The sequence below is a fragment of the Amblyomma mixtum genome, chromosome 5, assembly GCF_055824585.1.
Source record: "Amblyomma mixtum isolate Tamu chromosome 5, ASM5582458v1, whole genome shotgun sequence".
Classification (NCBI taxonomy): domain Eukaryota; kingdom Metazoa; phylum Arthropoda; class Arachnida; order Ixodida; family Ixodidae; genus Amblyomma; species Amblyomma mixtum.
This window is the reverse complement of record NC_143016.1, coordinates 188,607,449-188,626,284: the sequence shown is the minus strand read 5'-3', so window position 1 is coordinate 188,626,284 and position 18,836 is coordinate 188,607,449. Positions and strand designations below refer to the sequence as shown.

The 18,836-nt window shown below is 46.5% G+C and overlaps 1 protein-coding gene across 1 annotated transcript in view; it reads right to left on the bottom strand.

Annotated features, from left to right (window-relative positions):
• LOC149345177 (uncharacterized) overlaps positions 1-18,836 on the bottom strand; it is a 138,484-nt gene that overhangs the window by 78,366 nt on the left and 41,282 nt on the right. The window contains exons 4-7 of the mRNA XM_089546486.1: positions 18,504-18,700; positions 13,906-13,998; positions 9,549-9,665; positions 5,440-5,823 (exon numbers count right to left, since the gene is read on the bottom strand). Coding sequence (XP_089402612.1) covers positions 5,440-5,823; positions 9,549-9,665; positions 13,906-13,998; positions 18,504-18,700 — 791 coding nt within the window. The remainder of the gene's footprint in view (positions 1-5,439; positions 5,824-9,548; positions 9,666-13,905; positions 13,999-18,503; positions 18,701-18,836) is intronic.

The following is an 18,836-nucleotide window of genomic DNA, read 5'->3' as shown; positions in this document are numbered from 1 at the left end:
TTGCACACCGTAATTACCCAGGCTCCATTCAAGGAATATGCAAATACAGCTCCGTCAAATATGGGACTCCACAATAACAACACGTTTTGAAGACCACACATTTAGTGCTAATGCCATCTTTGCACACGCTATCATGCCCCGCGTTTTCGTTTCGTTAAAACTCGAGGGAATAGGTATTCGGTTTCATCTTACAGCAGCGCGATACACAGGACGAGAGAAAGAAACAAGAGACAACACGAGCGCAATCTAACAACTGGTTTTTATTCCTAGAAGGGTTAGTTATATACGCACCTAACACAACGATAAAACAGACACATCGCGATAGCCCTCACAAACCCGTACGCGCATGTAGCGGACTGCAAAAACCGCCTCATCCCCAAAAAAGGCCATTCCGCATCTTAGCTAATGACGAGCACCTGCAATCAGCCGGTCGCCACACATTCCCTGAGAGCGCTAATCTCTTTTTCTACGAGATTAATGGAAGGCGAGGCGACACATGTTGCAGACTCCTGGCTTATCAAAAACGCCTCAACTAACTCCCTGCAGGTCCTATCTGGGTGACAGAATAGGATATTAGCCCTGTCCAAATGGGGGAAACAATCTTTACATTTCCGGCAGTGCAAAAGCCAGGTTCGATGACACTGCCCCTTTTACAGACCTGCGGTGCTCAAACAGCCGCTCATTAATACGGCGGCCTGTCTGGCCGATGTACGTCTTGCCGCAGGAGAGCGGTATCGAATAAACGACTCCAGTGTTACAAACGACCAGTGGTTTTTTGTGGGAAACTGTGCATTCATTCCTTTCTTGGTCGTCCCGGCACTCGATCTTCCTCCTTACCGCACTGCAGACTCTGCTCAGCTTATCCTTCGCTATAGAAACCAATTTCACCCCAAATCTCGAGCCTACCTTCTTCAACCGGTGAGACATGCCATGAACGTACGGAATCGCCACGGTTCTTGTCAGCGTGCCGTCTTTTTCTTTTGCTGGACATACGGCCCTAGTCAATATCCTCTCGGATATTTGAGCCAGAGCCATATCCGGATAACCAGCGTCCCTCAGTCTCTGAACCTGCCCCTGGAAGCTAGTCTGAACCCTATGGGAGCACGATTTCCGCAATGAAGCCGTGATACATGCCGTCGCTATTCCCGCCTTGACCAACCTAGAGTGCTCTGAATTGAAACTGAGGAGCGGCTTAGCTGTTCTTCGGATATATTCCCAACACGTTCCTGTGTCACGGCAATTGACTTTCAGGTCAAGGAACTGAATCGAACCCGAGTCTGGTAATTCAAACGTAAAAGACAGACCCTGGCCCCGCTCTTTCAAAATCTTAATGACATCGGTAACACTCCTGGGGGACCCTTGGTTCAGAAATACTAAAAAATCATCAACATAGCGAAACACTTTCACAGCTACGTCCTCAAGATCTTCATCCAGTCTCATGTCCATCCTGCTGAGGAAAATGTCACTCAACACCAGGGCGACCCGAGACCCAATGCACACACCAGACCGTTGGACGAAAACCTTCTCACCCCATCCAACGAAGGTCGAACGCAAGTAAAAGGACAGACGTTCAAGGAAACTCTCCACTGAAATGCCACAATTGGCAATGAAGTTCCTTTCGTCGTTATCTATGACAATGCAGTCCTTGACGTTCTGAGGTATTCGGTCTCATTTTGTAGCATTTCAGGACGAGGCCACGATGCCAAAGATCATTATAAGGTTATTAAAATGGTTCTTTGCTCCCAGTGATTCAATAGAAGGGCATATATGTACAACCACTCTATCACTCACTCGCACTTCCGATCAGGATTGCGCTCCAATTCGGACTTACTATGTGTCGCTTACCAGTATGTTCCGTGCTCAGTAATTTATTGTCAGGTCGCATAAAAGGACACAGAATGAACCACACGTAGTAGACATGCGTACGCTTGTCTGCTGGAATTTCGAGAAGGGCCCCAGCGGCTACCGTAACATTGCACTGGAAAGAGCGCAGCACACATGGACCGGGGACGAGACCACGAAGGCGCTGTCTTTCAACCGATATTTCATGGAACAGTGCTTTCGAAGTATATACGGACCTCGAAATGAATTCACAAAGACGAAAGCCGACATCGTCACACGACAGTCCCGCAAGCATCATCACATCTACTTGCGCGTATTAAAGCAACTCACTTTTTTTTTCTTGTAGTTGAACCGACGAGGTACTCACAGAGTCAGCAAAGTCATGAATTCAGGTGCTCCCAACATGGCGCCAACTTCAAGCGTGGTGCTGTCTCTAAACATCTGCTGAGAGGGGCAGTCCCGGTAGCAGTTTAAATTGCGTTGACATGCTTGTCAAGTTGTATTGATGTTCATTTAGCTATGCTTTAGTTATCTGATACCTGAATTATTGCTGCCATGTTCAGGGTACCACATCGGTCACAAAAATTAATGGGCTACTTATCCACAGAAAACGCGTTTCCAGGCTATATAAAATGTACCATCTGAATCTACAAGAGAACCTTTGTTTCAAGTGCTTAAAATACATGAAGTGTACGATTTTAAAACTGCAGGTTAAAAAATGTAAGTTAAAAAATGTAAATCGAGGAATTTTTATATTGGCTCAATTGAAGAAATCCGCGCACTATAGAAATTTGAAACTAAGTTTCTCGCACTCATAATGCTGTGTCTGAAAAATTTTACAGAAACTGCGATTTCTTGTTTTACTGTGCGTTTTTATTGTGAGCTTCCGTGCGCTTTCAACAGTGTCTGATAAGCTGGGGACTATACCAATTTTTTGTGCAAGCGACATATCCACCTACCACAGCTCCAGAAGAGATTGCAGTACTTAAAAATAAATGAATTAATAAATACGTACATAACCAAAACAGAATAATCTTTATTATGAGATGATCTACGTAATACTGGTATGTTACGCTACAGAGCGCTAATTCCGGCAAAGCATCTGATTACCCATACGCTGCCAATCAAGGTGAATGCACTGATATTCGAAAAAAAAACTGTTTTACGTTGTTTGTTAATTAGTCTGCGCATTTCTTATCGCTGCTGACGTTGTTTCTACAGCGAAAGCTGTCAAGTGTACCTTCCTGCGTTTCGCGTCGTAGTAATAGTTGTAGTAGTGATAATATATCGTAGTAGCCGTATGTGGCATTAGTCATCAGCGTAAGCAGCGGGTGCGGTACCATGGGAAGCACTCGGAGGGCGGTTCGTGGGGAAGGACGAGGGCATGAGGTTAGTGGAGGAATTCATCCCTGGTGGATGGTTACCACCGGAACCGTCTGGAGGGCGGTTACCATGGAAGTAGGAATGCATATCGAGACCGTAAAAAGGAGCAACCGATGGCTGGTCGCCAGGGGAACAAGCAGGAGGGTATAATTACTCTGGGAGGAGGAGGGTTAACGTAGAAGGAGGAGAGAAGGGTGAGAGCGAGGAAGGCGCTACCGGCGGTGGTTACCACGGCAACCATCCGGAGGACGCAGTTTTTTTCTCGATTATCCTCAACGCAGGTTGCAACAAAGCTCGTATGAGCGCTGTTGAAAACAGCTTTTTTTTGTTCGCAGAAATTATATGCAACAAGCAGAGTTTCTAAGTCGCAGTGGTGACTCAGGCGTTCGACTCCACAGTATGGGACTGAATCCCGGCCGCGAATGTGGACTTTCGATGTTGGTCAAGTGCAAAGACTCCCGTGTGCTGTGTGATTTCGGTGCAGGTTATGTTCCCCACCTGGCCAGAATTAAACCAACACCCTCCTCGACAGCGCCCGTCATAGCACACGCGTAGCTTCGACACGGTAAAGCCCCGGCGCATCACATACCGAAAGTAATGGTTTCTGATCGCGCAATCGCAACAGCAGTCGGTACGGATCTTGACGCCACAGAGGCCTAACTATTTGGCTGAGTGACACATGTGGAGGCACTCCGCCGGCATATCTTTCCTTTTACTGTCAAGAACGATGGGTAAACTGTGCCTGCTGTTTTTATCACACGCCGATTTGCTGGCGCCTCCATTTCCACTACATTAGAAAATTCAAACAAAAACACAAGCCACTTTTCGGATCCTCGCTTCCAACGTGCCTTTGCGGCGTTCTTGTTCGCGCTTCCTTGAGAAAGCAGAGGGCACAGCGCCAGGGTTATGGCGCGACCTTTCCAATAACATCCTGACGCTCCTCAGCAACGCCGGGTTTGTCTCAATGCAGGGCTGTACACAAGGTGGTCGGTGCGAAGAATGGCGCCCATGGCTGGCGACCACGTTGGGCTCGTTGTCGCTCTCCACAAATGCACTTCTCCGCAGTTTGTATGTTTTAAAACAGAGCGGCATAGCATGATCCGCCTAAAAACTCCGACACCCTGACGCGAAGCAGATCCTCGGCACCAGACGGCGGTATGCCAGCTGCTTCACAGATCGAAGCGCGAAACCACGAGACTGAGGCCCAGAATTTACACTATAAAAGGAAGAGAGCAAAAGTGGAGTAAGGAGACATCTAGCCCACTCCCTTTTAGAAAAGGAATTAGTATCAATGGCAAACTTATTGCTCACCCATCTCGATAAAGGTCAGTTGAGTATATCTTTAGGGCTGCTTCTGCAGAAGCTGGCCATCTTTGAATCACTTTTATGAATTTAACGCTGACAGTAATTCATAAAAGACGATTCCTCATCAAGCCTAAGAGAGCAAAGGAACAACCTTGGCACTTATTGCCGCGATACAAATATTCCTTCGCTCCCGGTAAAAGACCGTAATGGTTAGACGAACGCTGTGACGTAGCACTTAATGAGCCAAGTCTACCTCCGGGACAAAAGACTGCCGTTCTAATTTCTCAACTGCACTCGCGGGATCAGCAAGATGTTCAATTGGGCTAGTTGGTAAATATTCATGGTGACACACAGCGCAAAAGACAAGGAACCAGAGTAAGAAAGACACAGGACAATCGCTTGTCCTGTGTCTTCCTTACTCTGGTTCCTCGTCTTTTGTGCTGTGTATCGCCATCGCGGGATCAGAATGCTACTAATGTCGGTGGGTAATCATGAAAACTTTTCTCTAACCCCACTGCCTTCACGGCCTGTCAGCCGAGGATATGTGTGCCAGCCTTTAGGCATCAAGAACTTAGGCGCATTTTTAAGAATGGTGATTTCATTTTCTCACGGTCTGCTTAATCTTCTGATGTCAAACCATTGTAAATGGCGGAGAAATGCGTTGAGCAACAGGCCCCTCGTGAAGCATTGGTAAAGGTGGTCAATTCTCGAAGCGCTTGAAGGGGGACTGGAGCTTTCTTCCAGCGCGTTGTTTGGCATTCCCGGCGTTTTTTTTTTTTTTGAAGCATTACTCGTGCTATAGCAAGTTCAAAGACTTTCGGCATCATGCTCTGAACCAGCACACATCAGTGTCAGTAAGGGACCTACAGTTGGGGTATACCATTTTCTTTATAAGAGCACCGCACTCACCCGATTCGGGTGTTTTGGTGTCATGCTGCTCGACATCGTGTCCCTGGTCTCTTAGCCCGTCCGTACAGCGCTCTGCTGCCTGTTCTTCTGTGCCTATGTCGTTGCGAGGCGCGTATTCTGCCTCCCAGCCCGTGGAGATTTCGCAGTCTGAGGAACCCTGGCCAGGCATCCACGTCACGTTGGCAGCCATGTCCGGATAGTCTGCGGCCACGGGGAACGCGGCTTCGAAGTCCTCGTCCAGCGAGTGTTCAGGGATGAGCCGCGTCGCCTCGGCACTTGTAGGAAGCCCAGGACCTCGCGACCGCAGCCGCAATTTATTAAGCCACCAGCGCTGGATAATTCGGGCAGCAGCGACTTGCCTCCTGAGTTGATCCGCCGCCTCATCTGTGGGCCCAAAACAACAGGCATAATTTGGTCAGGTCGCCAACTCACTGAATTTGAGTTTTGAAGTGAAAACATTTTTTCCTCTCGAGCAACCTTTCTTTTTCTGCAGCGAAGAGCTCACAACGCTAAGCCTATTGAACTTATTATTACTGAACTTAAGCAAGCTCCCAATTACGACAGAGGTTTCAGGGCCTGGTGTCGTGGAGTTTTACACTTTTAAAAAAAGACAATTTTTCCAACTCTGCAGCACCAAGCGACAAGGACCACTTTCATGTTCGGGAGCACATCGTTGTGCGAGCACCTCTTCTCTTTATTGAAAGTGGACAAATCTGCTCTGCATTCAGGGATGACAGACGACAACCTAAGAGCCACCATGCGAATCGTCTCCGCACAAGACATAACGCCGGATATTGCATCCCTCGTCGCAGCAAAGGGTTGTCAAATCTCAAGCCAATGGGATGCTTAGAACTGAAGGGTGACTCCTGGAATTAAAAATGAAACCTGTTCTTAAGACCAATTATCTTAGTGGGTTCTTTTTTTTTTACTTAACAAGATGCAAGAATGACACTCTGAGCCCCCCCCCCCGCTCCGAAAAGAAAGCGTCAATGTAATTGACAAACGCTTCTTCTTTTAGCTATTTTCCGTATTCAGCCCGAAATTTTCTCAATGAAGCCTGCATAGAAATATTAGTTTGAGACAATTGACGTATATAACATCCGCCTTACTGCACAATCCTTGGGAACGGACTGCACTCGTGCATCTTGCATTGTTCTCAAAATAAGAATCTGTAAAAATCTGTAAGAGTCTGTAAAAAAAAAAATCACCCTACATTTGTTATAAACAGATTTCTCCCGCTTTGGGGTGCTCAAATAATACTTTCGTTTATAATGAAACGATTCCCAGTAGCATGAAGACACCAGAGAGGATAGTATTTTATGTAACCTTACTAGAGCCCCTAATTTTCAGCGGCGGAAATTTTCAAATTTCGATCGGTATAAGAAAGAATCTCCAATATTCCGCGGGAAGTCTATCGCAAGGTAAAGGATGCGGCCTTTCGTACAAAGGCGGCTGTGCTTCGCGCGCGTCGTCTGAATGGCACAAAAGTGTTGACAAGTTGCCTTTCACCCGCAGCGGACAAGCCTAGTGACTGAGCTTGCTGTGGATCTCAAAACCAGCGGGTTAAAAAAAAAAATCCACGCTCTATTCGCTGTTTTGGTCTTGAATGTGAAGAGCGATGTTTTCTGAAATTTATTTATTAATTTCTTTATACTATTGTCCAAAATATGGCCATTATAGGAGGGGTTTCATACAACTTATTATGGGGAAGGGAAGGAAATAAATCATTGCAATAAGTGCAAAGAACACCGACCGTACAAAATACATCAGTAAGACTGGCTTCATAAAACCTAATTAGAAACAGGACGAAAATATTTCATCAATTACGGTTAGACTATCTTGACAGAAGGCACTATCGTGACATCCTATACGCTTCGTGAGCTGCTGCTTCAGCCGTACTTCTGGCCCCATGTAGGAGGCTACGCAGCAAGAAGCGGTTGTTCCTATCCGACACCGCTGATACCGTCTACGCTGTGATCTGAATGCCTAATTGTCTTTCCGCATGGAACAAACAGAAAACGAGTTGCAGAACACGCAACTCTACTGACTGTTTCGTTTCTGGTTGTCATAGCAGTTACCGGAACACACCCAGAAAGGTGCCGAAGATCGCGCTTTTGCAATTCACATGGAACCGGTATGAGAGGGAAACGAGACAGCGCTGGCCACGAGCACTATGGCGTGCAAGGTAAACAGGCCAGTGTTTTGGGCATAAGGTCTGTCTAGACTTTATAGACCGTGTGCTTAAATTTACGTTCACATCTCGTAACCTGCTTCAGCTCGGACCAAAGCCTGTGACAGGCACGGCGTGGAAAGTACATAATTAATGCCGGGGATCGAATTGCAGGCGCGGTCAAGAAACAAGCCGCAAAAGGTTAAAGCTCACCTCCAACCTGATGTCATACACAATGCCTTTCATTTGTGCTGCCAATTTCTCGAAGTTATCCGAAGGCATTCCAACACTGAAAACTTGTTCGCGCACATCGTACACATGCTTGGCCTACAACTTGCGACCGTGCACACCAAACTGAAGTTTTCAAAAACACGTCAACCTTTTCTACGGTTCGAAAGCCACAATACAGTGCGCGCTGAAAAGCTTGCCTAGCCAAGTACACTGTTTTTTCCAGAGACTGCGCTCAGGCAAAACCCCTTGTTTTGAGCTCAGGAGCCGGAAATAAAAAAGAACTGTGGTTGTGGTGGACCTTCTGGTGGATCGCGACGGAGCTCTCACTGCAATCTTCCGGTATGCACCCATGCCTGGCTCGGCGCCTCCGGGCAGTGTTCAGATACGAACCGTACTTCTGAGGCGGGATTTACATGGCTGCGACAGAGTCGCTGCGATACCGGTGTTTTTCGGGTCGACTCCACGAAAGCGATCCACTTCGCTAGGAAGTCGCAGCGAAGCCGCTACCCCAGCAAGGCGTAGATCGAGACGTGCACCACGCCTTCGAAAAATGCGTGTGAACTCGAAAGCGCGTAACAGTGAAGCGAGTGGGGATTTGTGAGAACCGAGGCAGTAGCTAAAGAAAAAACCATTTCATTGGAGCTAGTCCGCGGAGGAGGTTTCTAAAGCGCGAGTTGGAAAAACAATCGAAAGGTCGGGAATCACTGTATCCTTAAACAGCACCACTATCGCGAAATCTCCGATGCGCTTCGATATAACCACTGCTTTATCGCAGCGGCCAGCTCAGTCCGATGTGATTCGGTCGCAGCCATGTATCAGCGGCTTGAGGGAGTGCGTAGACTGCCCGCACAGCCGAAGTGTTTTGCCTTCCTTGTCAGGCCTATCGTCTGCGCCACGAAGAGAAAATCTCAGTGGAGCTGTACACGCTTGCTTCGTTTTTCTTTTATTTATCGCTTTCTATTCAAACTGGCATGTTGTTCGGATGTCTAGGCAAACTCCAAAAGCGAAGCGTCGCTAGCAAGAGCGCTCGTGCGTTGATGCTGGGACGAGCTTAAGGCGCCGCCGGGCGAAAGACGCGCCTGGTCGAGAGCGGGTAGTTGCTTTGTTTGCATTGTTTTTGGTTTATTTTGTGACATACACACACGGTGTATGCGTGTTTGCGCCGCAGGGCACAAAAGCGGCCGGAATCTGCTCTAACACGCTGACGTTGTCACGGTACCTTCCAGTGCCTCACATAACAAACGCAAAACCGCTTTCGCGGGCTCCGCGCGTGAGATGGCGCTACTTGTTCGGGAGCAGTGGCGCCTCCATGCCAGCGCACGAGGCTATCGAAGCGTGCGGGCGCGTTTTTGCCAGAACCGCAGCGCTCGACGCACTGGCTTGCTTCAGCGAGTAAGGGAGCATGCATAACAAGGCACCAGCAGAACATCATTCGTTACCAGATCGTACATTTCAAGAGAATTCAGCCTATTAAATTAAACACATTCCCATATTTCATTATTCCTCGTAATGCCTTCAAACACAATACTATAAAGAAAAGAGGGCGTGGCTGCGAATGCAAAATTGCGTGATAAATGCTAACACTCGGGATTTTTCACAATATCGCGGTATCGCGGGAAACTTGGGCGCTCGTGCATCCACGCCAAGAAACCGAACGAATGCCTTAAGCTCATAAATGGAGACAGTGGAGGCCACCCGGAGCACTTACCGCGAGAAACCGAACGAGAGTCCCTGCTCGAGCTTCGCACTGCAGCGTTGTCTCGGGCAGTTTGAAACGCTGTCTCGCTCTGGGCTGATGAAGAAAAGCTTCTGGCCGAGTCGGAACCTGCGCAGGAGAGACGCAGTGTGAGCGCGTCACATGTTTCACATACGCCAACATTTTGTTTTCCGTCGAACATCCAGGTTCCGACGGTGATAAATTTTATGTCCCACTACCCATTTAGTAAGTGCCATAAGGAGCTGCAGGCAATATTTCAGGAGAGTAATGTCAGCGCATCATGGCAAGTGATAACATATATGTGTGTGCACGGAACTTTTTCTGGACAGTTGAACTACAGAGGAGTTGGCCAGTCTCGACTTCAGCTTTCAACGTCGTTTTTTCAAAAATTCATCAATGAAGAGAAAAGTGAGAATACATTGGCAATTCCAATGAGCCGTGAATGGATAGCGTGCGGGAACCTCACGTGCCACTTCTTGGCGCCGAGGGCTCCGCTGCAGCTCGTACTTTCGCTGGCCGCCGCATGCCGGCGCCACCACGACACGCTAATAAGATTTCAGCTGCTCAGACGCATAGGTTTGTTGATTGGCGACAAGAATTGGTGACGCTAATAAGGTCCTCATAATTAAATTTATGATGTGGCCTACAATGTAGCAAACTCTGCGATGCGAGGCGTTCACCCTCCTTTATAGCCCTCAACTCAAGCTGTTTTGTGGTCTAAGGGTAGCGCGCCCGGAGTTCGAGTCCCGGCTGGACTAATTTCTTTTTCAGCGCAGTTGCCTTTCTTTCTTCACAGGACATGCGTAATAGCGGTGGAATGACGTAACGAGTGTGTAGGCCAAAGAGGAACTGCGCCGTGACGTCATCATTGTTGTACTTTGCGATTTTTGTAGGGTGCTTCAATAACCTGCGCTATGTCGCGTGGTTGTGACGTCACATCGCCATCGAATAACGAGAATTTTGTGGTCCCACCATCGCGGTTTCCGCCGAACGTGTCCTCTAAGGCTATCGTGTTAATACGTCGCCAGCCGTCAGGCTATGCTTCATTCACTGGGTTTCTGGAAGTGGCTTTGAAATTTTGTAGCACTTAGAGACAGACGCAAAACATCTGAGATACAAAAATAGAGGGACAAAACCACAGACAAACGAAATAATAAAAACGCAAGAGACAGCTGTGCTATGTGCTTTATCCATCTGTTCGAAAAAATCTCACGGCGTTCCGCCGGCCCCACTGATTTCAACTGCCATACAGTACGGCCTCCACCAATCCAGATGTGACCATGGTCACGCTTTGTGACGTTAATCCCCAAACAACCCTGAACCAAAAACAAAGGGACTGCGTTCATTCACTACTGCTTTGCAGAACAGCCGACCGCGTTTTGAAGAAATGTACACTTTTTGTCAAAAGTGCACAGCCCAAGAGGTGTGCTTCTGAGCCCTGCAGCGTGGCTCCCCTTGCATACCCAGGGACGCTAATCTCACTAAGTCGGGAGGAACTTAAGTCCTCAACCTTCCCAAGCTTACGACTGTCAAACAAGCTTAAGAGCCCCGCTACACGGCTTGGGAGCAAACCTCATGGGCTGTGTATTTTTGACAAAGACTGTACGTGCGCGCTGACCGTGCCCACAGGAGCGGCCACCACTCAGTTTGACAGAATGCACAATGACACTAACAGAAAAAATAAAAATGGAGGCTGCCTTGAACTAGGCGACTACCGTTTCCGGTTGTCAATGTTACAGTTCAATGAAAATTCAGGGGGCACTTTGGCTCTCTAAAGTGCTGCAAGGCGAAAGCGTTTCCTGGCCACTGTTTGTTTTTATTTACTTTTTTATTTTCATATTTAGTTTTTATTTTTTGCACCGTTTCTTAATTTTATTGTTTTTATTTTTATTTTCACATCTTATTTTTATTTTGTTTTTATTTTTGTTTATTTTCTTATTTTCTTGACTTTACTCCTTTTATTTCATTTATAAAGCCCATGCATTCACTAGATGCGCCTTTATTCATGCCGGAAACTTGAGCCTTTTAAGCAGTGACGCCGAAAGACGGACGAATCTGCCGACGCGTCTGTCGACACGGCTGCCGACGCGTTTGTCGACACTCCTGCCGACGCGTCTGTCGACACGGCTGCCGACGCGTCTGTCGACACTCCTGCCGACGCGTCTGTCGACACGCCTGCCGACGCGTCTGCTAACGACAGTATAGGGCACTAAAGGCTTTCGCCTTAAAAGCTTCCTCTGTACCAGAACAGAACAGTTTTCCAGAATTCTTACCAGAACAGTTTTTCCCCAAAACAGTGAATGAATGGAACAAACTACCACCGAGCATTTTTGAATCGAACAACTTTCTATCAGAACTGGAATGTCTTTTTTTTCCCAAGTAGAGGCGCCTTGATTTGCACTGTATTCTTGCACTGTACCATGTCATTTTCTCACTCTTTCTATATTAATGCCCCTTTACGTTGTATTCATTTGTTGCCAGACTTACTAGTGTTGAATTTCTGGACATTTTTCTTTTGTTTTTGTGGCCTTCTTACTTTGCATTGTTTGTGAAATGCCCCTCCTGCTAGGGCCAAAGCATTGGCCTGCAGTATGGTTAAATAAATAAATAAATAAATAAATAAATAAAGGTTCTCGATGTCCTGTCCATGAATTATCGCAGATCATGGCGTTCGCTTTCCATGTTCCGGCAGAATGTGCCGATGGACTTTCAAGACTATGCTGACAGCGCCGCTCCCTTCGAGACGGCGAGCACGCTTCGTTCGTTGAAAATGCGCTTGGCCGCGCTCCACTGCAGTAGCGCAAAAGTGCAGTCACGTGTATCTTTTAAACAATTAACGTGGGTTGTTTAAATGCCGGACAAAAGGGCCACGCAGGAGACTCGTTGGTAGAAAACAAGAGATAATTAATTTCTTAATCCCTTGTACTGTACGAAACACACTTGACCCTTAAGTGAATTTGGAAAATTTTCAACTATTCAGCGGAATTTAAAAATACTCTGAGGAGCGTCTCATGACGACAAACTTTACCCAGCTGGTGTCTGCCATATTTTTATGAAATTCTTGGTTCGTTAACGAGAAACACCGTGTGTAGCGCACATGTTTCCGCGCCGGCACGTCTCCTAAATATAACCGGCCGAGATTGAGCCCGCACATATAAGCGATTACATGCATCATTAGTTACGTGGAGCTGTCATCCATTACTCGCACATCATCTATTCAGAAACTCGGCTTGGTGTCTCACGCGGGCAGTTTAATATTTATTTCCAGTTTCACACATTTTATGTCTCATCGAGGCTGATAAAATCGCCTGAACACACGTGACCCCGTAAGCGCAATTTGGCGTAGCGCATCGCAAGCACTCTCCTAAACAATCGGGTTGCATGCAGTAAGAAACTCTACAAGTTGTCGATTGCCACACCTATCGAGAACAATAAGAAATCAGTGTTGTCCGCTCCACTTGTCACCACACCGTTATGAGAACGTTGACGATACCCACGTAAGCTGCTTGCTCTAAGATGATATCGGTAGGGCAAATTCTTCCCCAGAAGTTTTTAGCACTAATATTTTTCATTCTTTCCCACAGTGAACAGGTTTCAGTAATGTTGCATGTAAGTTTAAAGCAGGGGGCACTTCTACATGCTGCTGGGATAATTTCATTAGCGCGTGTTTTAATTATGTATCTACATGCTCGCTCTTCTGTACGTTTCACTGTCATTTACTGTTTTCTTTATGCACATTTTTGTTAATACTATTACAGCATGTAGGTGAGCGTTAAGTTTAGAAAATATCGGAACCTGTGAACGCTTTTTTCCTTTTAGGGGGTAAGGGCCTAGTAATGCGTCTTTTCAGGCTTGTTGTGAGTGTTCCGAACATCCCTGACATGTTGAACAATTATTGTGTTGTAGTTGCCAGAAGGGTTGCGAGGCATAAATATGAAAGCACGATTTAAGAGAGTTTTATCTGATTTCGCGCATGCTCGCTCAGATAGACTTGCCATGTGGGAAAGTAGGAACAAATCGCTCCGCACCTATGATGAGTTTCTTTTGCTTTACCGTAGCTACTCTGAGCCAGCTGCATGACTTGACTGCAATGGGTGCCACTTATTTAAATTAAACAAATGGGCTTAATAAACCCGCTTCGCGTAATGTGCGTGTCGTCGATCAACACCACATGTTAAACGCCTTATTGCACGCGAAATACCACTGCAATCATCAATTACGAATACTCAAGCAGCGCTCAGAGCGAAAACATTTCTTTCAGGCGGACTTAGGCTCCTTCCCGATATTGAACGGGTTGGCTGTGCGAGTGCGGCAGCTAGGCTACTGTGCTGCAATGCGTAACCCTTACTTGAAGAGTCGGACTCCTCGTGATGGCGCATTCCGGACAGCCAGGAGTCCACAGCTCCGCTGCCAATGATGCAGTCGCGGAGTGTGCGTGGTTCTGCTCGGTCCGAATAGTGAGAGATGACATATATTTGTTTATTTACTCATATATTGAGACCCAACTATGAAAACTTTGCCCCCTGTATTTTACAACGAAACACCAGACTCAGCAGACAAGGAAGAGGGATTAGCGTCGTAAAAAGTTCTTTTCTAGCCACATTTAGAATCTGTGCAGCTATCTAGCAAGCATTGGAAAAGTCGTATCGCTTTCTTTTGCTTGAGAAGGAGATTTTATGGTAGCGGAAAGAAAAAAAGAGCACACACGGATTAGCGTGAACTCGAACAGGCGCTGAAGCACCTTCAAGCAGTTAAGAGCACACGTAACATTGCATCCAACACAAACGAGCACACAGTGGGCGTGGGGAGAAGAGGGGGTCCTACTTTTCTTCAGCGTTTCGGAAATGGAATAATATTTTCCGTATCACACAATTTAACGCGACAGGATTAAGGCTCCTGTTGTGTAGAAAATCCTGCATCGTCGTCGCCATTGTGAGCGAAAATCCGCCGGGGTAGAGTGGCCCAGGTGGTCACCCTATCCCGGCCACCCTACTTCTTACCGACGGAGCAGGCGGTCAGGGATTACAAACGCACTGTTGACGAATAATACAAGCAGCAAAAATTGGACTTAGCTGATTTACCGCCACCACACCCATTCTTATCGATCCGTGAAGCTCGCATTCTTCGCCGAAAACAGTTTAATCTCCTACATACACCAGCCAAACTTTACCTATACCGGTACACTTTCACACCTCAGTGCCCAAACTGTCCACACACATATGCAGACATAGAACACTGCCGTACACAGTGCCACGCAGCCTTCCAGTCTCCCGCCTACCTTTTCCCCCCACCCCTACCATGGCCCATCTGGCTCGCATCCCTGGATTCGAAGCTGCAACGTGCCCTCGTCGCCATGGCCCAGGACGTATTGAATGCCTAATAGAAAGGATGTTCTAAAAAAAGTGTCACACCACTACCACCACCACCTGAGATTCTGCTCCGCCTCGCGCAACCCGCCAAGATCGAAAAACATTGGCGGGTCACGGGACCTTATCACGTCATCCTACCCCACGTGACCTTGTGGCGTCATCACCGTGGCAGGCGGAAGTTAAAGTAATGATTGCCCGCAACAGGTTGCTAGAACTAGTCGCACAATCCCCACCGATGGCAACACCTACCATCGCAAAGCACAGGCGCCTCCCTTAACTGCTGAACCACTGCGCCAGTAGTGGTATTAGGACTCCTAGGTATCTATGAATGTAAATAGGAAAACGAACAATTGCGCAAATATGGGCATCAAACCATTAACGCTATCATGTGATACCCTTACGGCGGCGCCTAAGTGTCTCATGCAATTTTCTCATCACGCAGGAAGAAGTTAGAAACGATGTAGAAGATGCTTCAGTCCTGTTTTGAGACGAAAATAAGCGTATCCTAAGCGTATGACAAAACTCTAAGGTTAAGTTTGCACTCGGGATCCCAGTAAGATAAGGGAAAAACGCGCCATCATTCCTGTCTCCATTCAAGCTGATGTTGATGGTATAAAAAAAAACACTGTGCTAAACATTTTTTCGTCACGAATAAAAAAATGGAATGTTTTGATGAGCTCGTTGACCTAGTTTGACTAAGCCCGAATCTGAAGCCAATGATGAACATACAGTATTTGGAAATTGGAGCATGGTAAAATCTTTGATTATAAATGCATCTAAAATGAAAGCAGTTCTATTCCACCCCAAAAACAAGCCAATAAACTAAACTTCAATCTTAGCCTAGCTGCATCCACCGTAGAAATGGTGTCCATTGTGAAAACTGTCGGTGTTCTATTCCAAGAAATGATGTCGTGGAACGCTAACGTTCAGATGAGCTGCTCCAAATTATCTCGAAGTGTTGGGATGTTATCGCGCTTGCGATTCCTTTACCCCCAAAATAAAAAGTTAATACTTTATCATAGCCTCTTTTTTCTACACTAAAATATTGTTACTTAGTCGGGTGCATTACTGCTGCTACCAGCCTAGATAAAATATACAAGCTGGAAAAGAAAGTAGAGGTTCACGACGCCCACACCGAGCCCATTTTTGAAAAACTGAACCATCCCACTACCAAATCTCTTCGATTCAATGGTTGTCTCTTGCTACCAGACCTCCATGAAATATAACGACCCTTACCTCGAAGAACTTGTAGCAATGAAATTACGGCACAATGTTTCTAACACTACAAAGACAGAAAAATGAAAGTTACCATGCTCAAAAAAATTACGGTCACCAGATGCTACGGCACACCTTACAGAGTGTATTAAACTTTTGAACATTTTGCTCATTTCCAAAAATATACTCTCGACTTTTTATCACCCCTCCGTGATTCTATTTTACATGTATATTTTCGCTTTTTTCTCAAGTTATTAAGCTTTTAAAATTTCATAGTATCAGCCTAACGTTGTGAGAGCTTTTTCATTCTTTTTTGTATTGCCTTACTTCACTTGCCCTGTAATTTTTGCCTTATGTTCGTGTACTTAGTTTTGCTTTTACTGCCATGTGTATTTTTATTTTTTCCTTACTTTGTGCAACTTGCATGCACTTTTGGTCATGTCGGCTCTGCGCCACACTGCCACCTGCAGACGGGGGGCGAAGAGAAAACCTCGGCTGGAAATATGAAGAATTGAACTTTAAAGTAGCTTCCATACAATTATGGAAAGTGAGAAATAATAAAGAAGAGAAAAAGGGAAAAAACATGTCATCAGCATTGAATTTGAGCCACAATAATGCAAATCCGCGCCTCAGGGCACTAGCCACTGCAATAGGATTACCACGAAATCTGGCTCCATTATGTCTATATGAGAAGATTAGCGCTATTTTCCCGCATGTTGTGTTCTTTGTCAGGCGTAGAATTACCCTGACGTGTTCTTGCAGCTCTTGCAGACACTAAAGATGGCGTGAATCTGGATGTGCGTTGTGACAACGATTGCATTATGTCAAGACTTTAACAGTGCTGGCTCGTGTTTTCTTTGCAAACGCATTTTTTTGCTACGCGCGGAGCTGTGCCTCGAAAATACATGGCGCTATTCGCTACGTATATTTACAACAACTCAACAAGCAGAGAAGGCAAAATTTACTTTCCTAGTGAACACGCGTCTAAGCACATTGGAAACTTCGAACGACCGACAGTTTGTCTAGCCGGTATTTAGAGCAAGGGACAGCACAAAAACAGAAACACAAGGAAAATTCTCTGACACACGCCCTGTATTTTTTATAATCTTTGGTTTCTCATTTGTTAGGCACTTATTAGTCGCATTTTTTTTCGTGCGTTTCACGAAAGCCCGACTTTATACAAGCCACTTATAACTTCATAAGCCATTGTATGCTTCCCAGATGCCAGTTGATGCAAGACATCTCTGAGCTCAAGCGCGCGCTCGTGTGTAGCGTGTCAGTTGAGGTATGCTGCCTACAAATCCATAGAAGGCATTTGTGACCCGTTTGAGCTTGTTTGTTTCGCATACGAATTCAGAAGTGAAAGTTTTGTGCAACTTAGAAAGGTGTGTTGCTGGGCGAGTTGGTTGGGATTCATCTTGAGAAAAAACAGCGCTTGCAGACAAAGGACCAGAACAAGAAGGACACACAGCGCAGTTGTGTGTCCTTCTTGTTCTGGTCCTTTGTCTGCAAGCGCTGTTTTTTCTCAACTTAGAAACTCGTATGCTGCCCAAGTGTGTACATGCGAGATACACTGTGACACATACGAACACGTATGAAGCATGTTGTGCACATACGAGGCACATTTATTGACATATCTAACTCCTATCCTGCCCACATTTGTTCACACGAGACACATTCGCGACACATACAACTCGTATAATGCACACAAGTATTCATTCCAGCCTCATGAGATATAATATGAGAGGGAGGGTAAAGGCCGCGCAGCGTTGTGCGTCGTCGCAGTTTTCCCTTTTTCGGTTCCCTATAGACTACCAACTTTACCAAGCCTCCACGCATGCAAGTTCTACTCTAGGAAGCTTCCGGTTGCGAATAGGAGCAATTTCGTAAGAATACCCTGTCCTCTCGGGATTCGTATGTTGGAAACTTGTAATTTTCAAACCTATCTTTTCCGCAGCAAAGTCGCAGTCAAATTGTTCATTGAAGCTACAGTCACAGAGTGCATACGCCGTTCTTTAATCACAGATGAGGTACGCTTGCCGAATGTTGCTTCGTCCCCGCTGCCCCGCGCGGCCCCAAAACTATAACTGCGCGGCTCAGATCGGACCCTACGAGTCTCGCCTGCGACGCTGTCCAGTAATGCTGTCCAATGAATTGTAGCTCGCAAGTAGACGTTTGTCCTCCGTTGATAAATTGGAAACGCTACTACCAATCGTGAAATGTGCTTGGAAAGATTTCAAGTGGTCGAACGCTGCGATTTTTGCGTTATTTTTCAAAATCAGTAGTGCGAGCCATCGTGTAGCGTGTGCCACACATTGGCGAAGAAACTAGCTAAGTAATAGTCCACATGATCAGAACTTACGCCTGGGGAAGCATTCTTCATCGTCGTCAAACTGGATTCGGGGCGCGTTGCCGGAAGCCGACAGATTGAAGTTTGGCTTCCGTCTGCTCGCCGTAAAAGGCGACAGAGAGCGCGATGGAACGGCGGTGACCGGGCCGTCATCCTTATTCCTGGAACGTCTACAGCTCCCAGTCCGGGTGGTTGCCTTTCCTGAGCAACTGCGGTGGCGAACACTGCGAATGGAACGCTTTCCTCCTGAGCTCTGCTGCTGCTTTCAGACTCTATCTGGCATCGCGATGGCTCTGAAGCTTGACGCTGTTGACTTAAGCGCTGGAAGAGGCAGGCAGTTTAAAG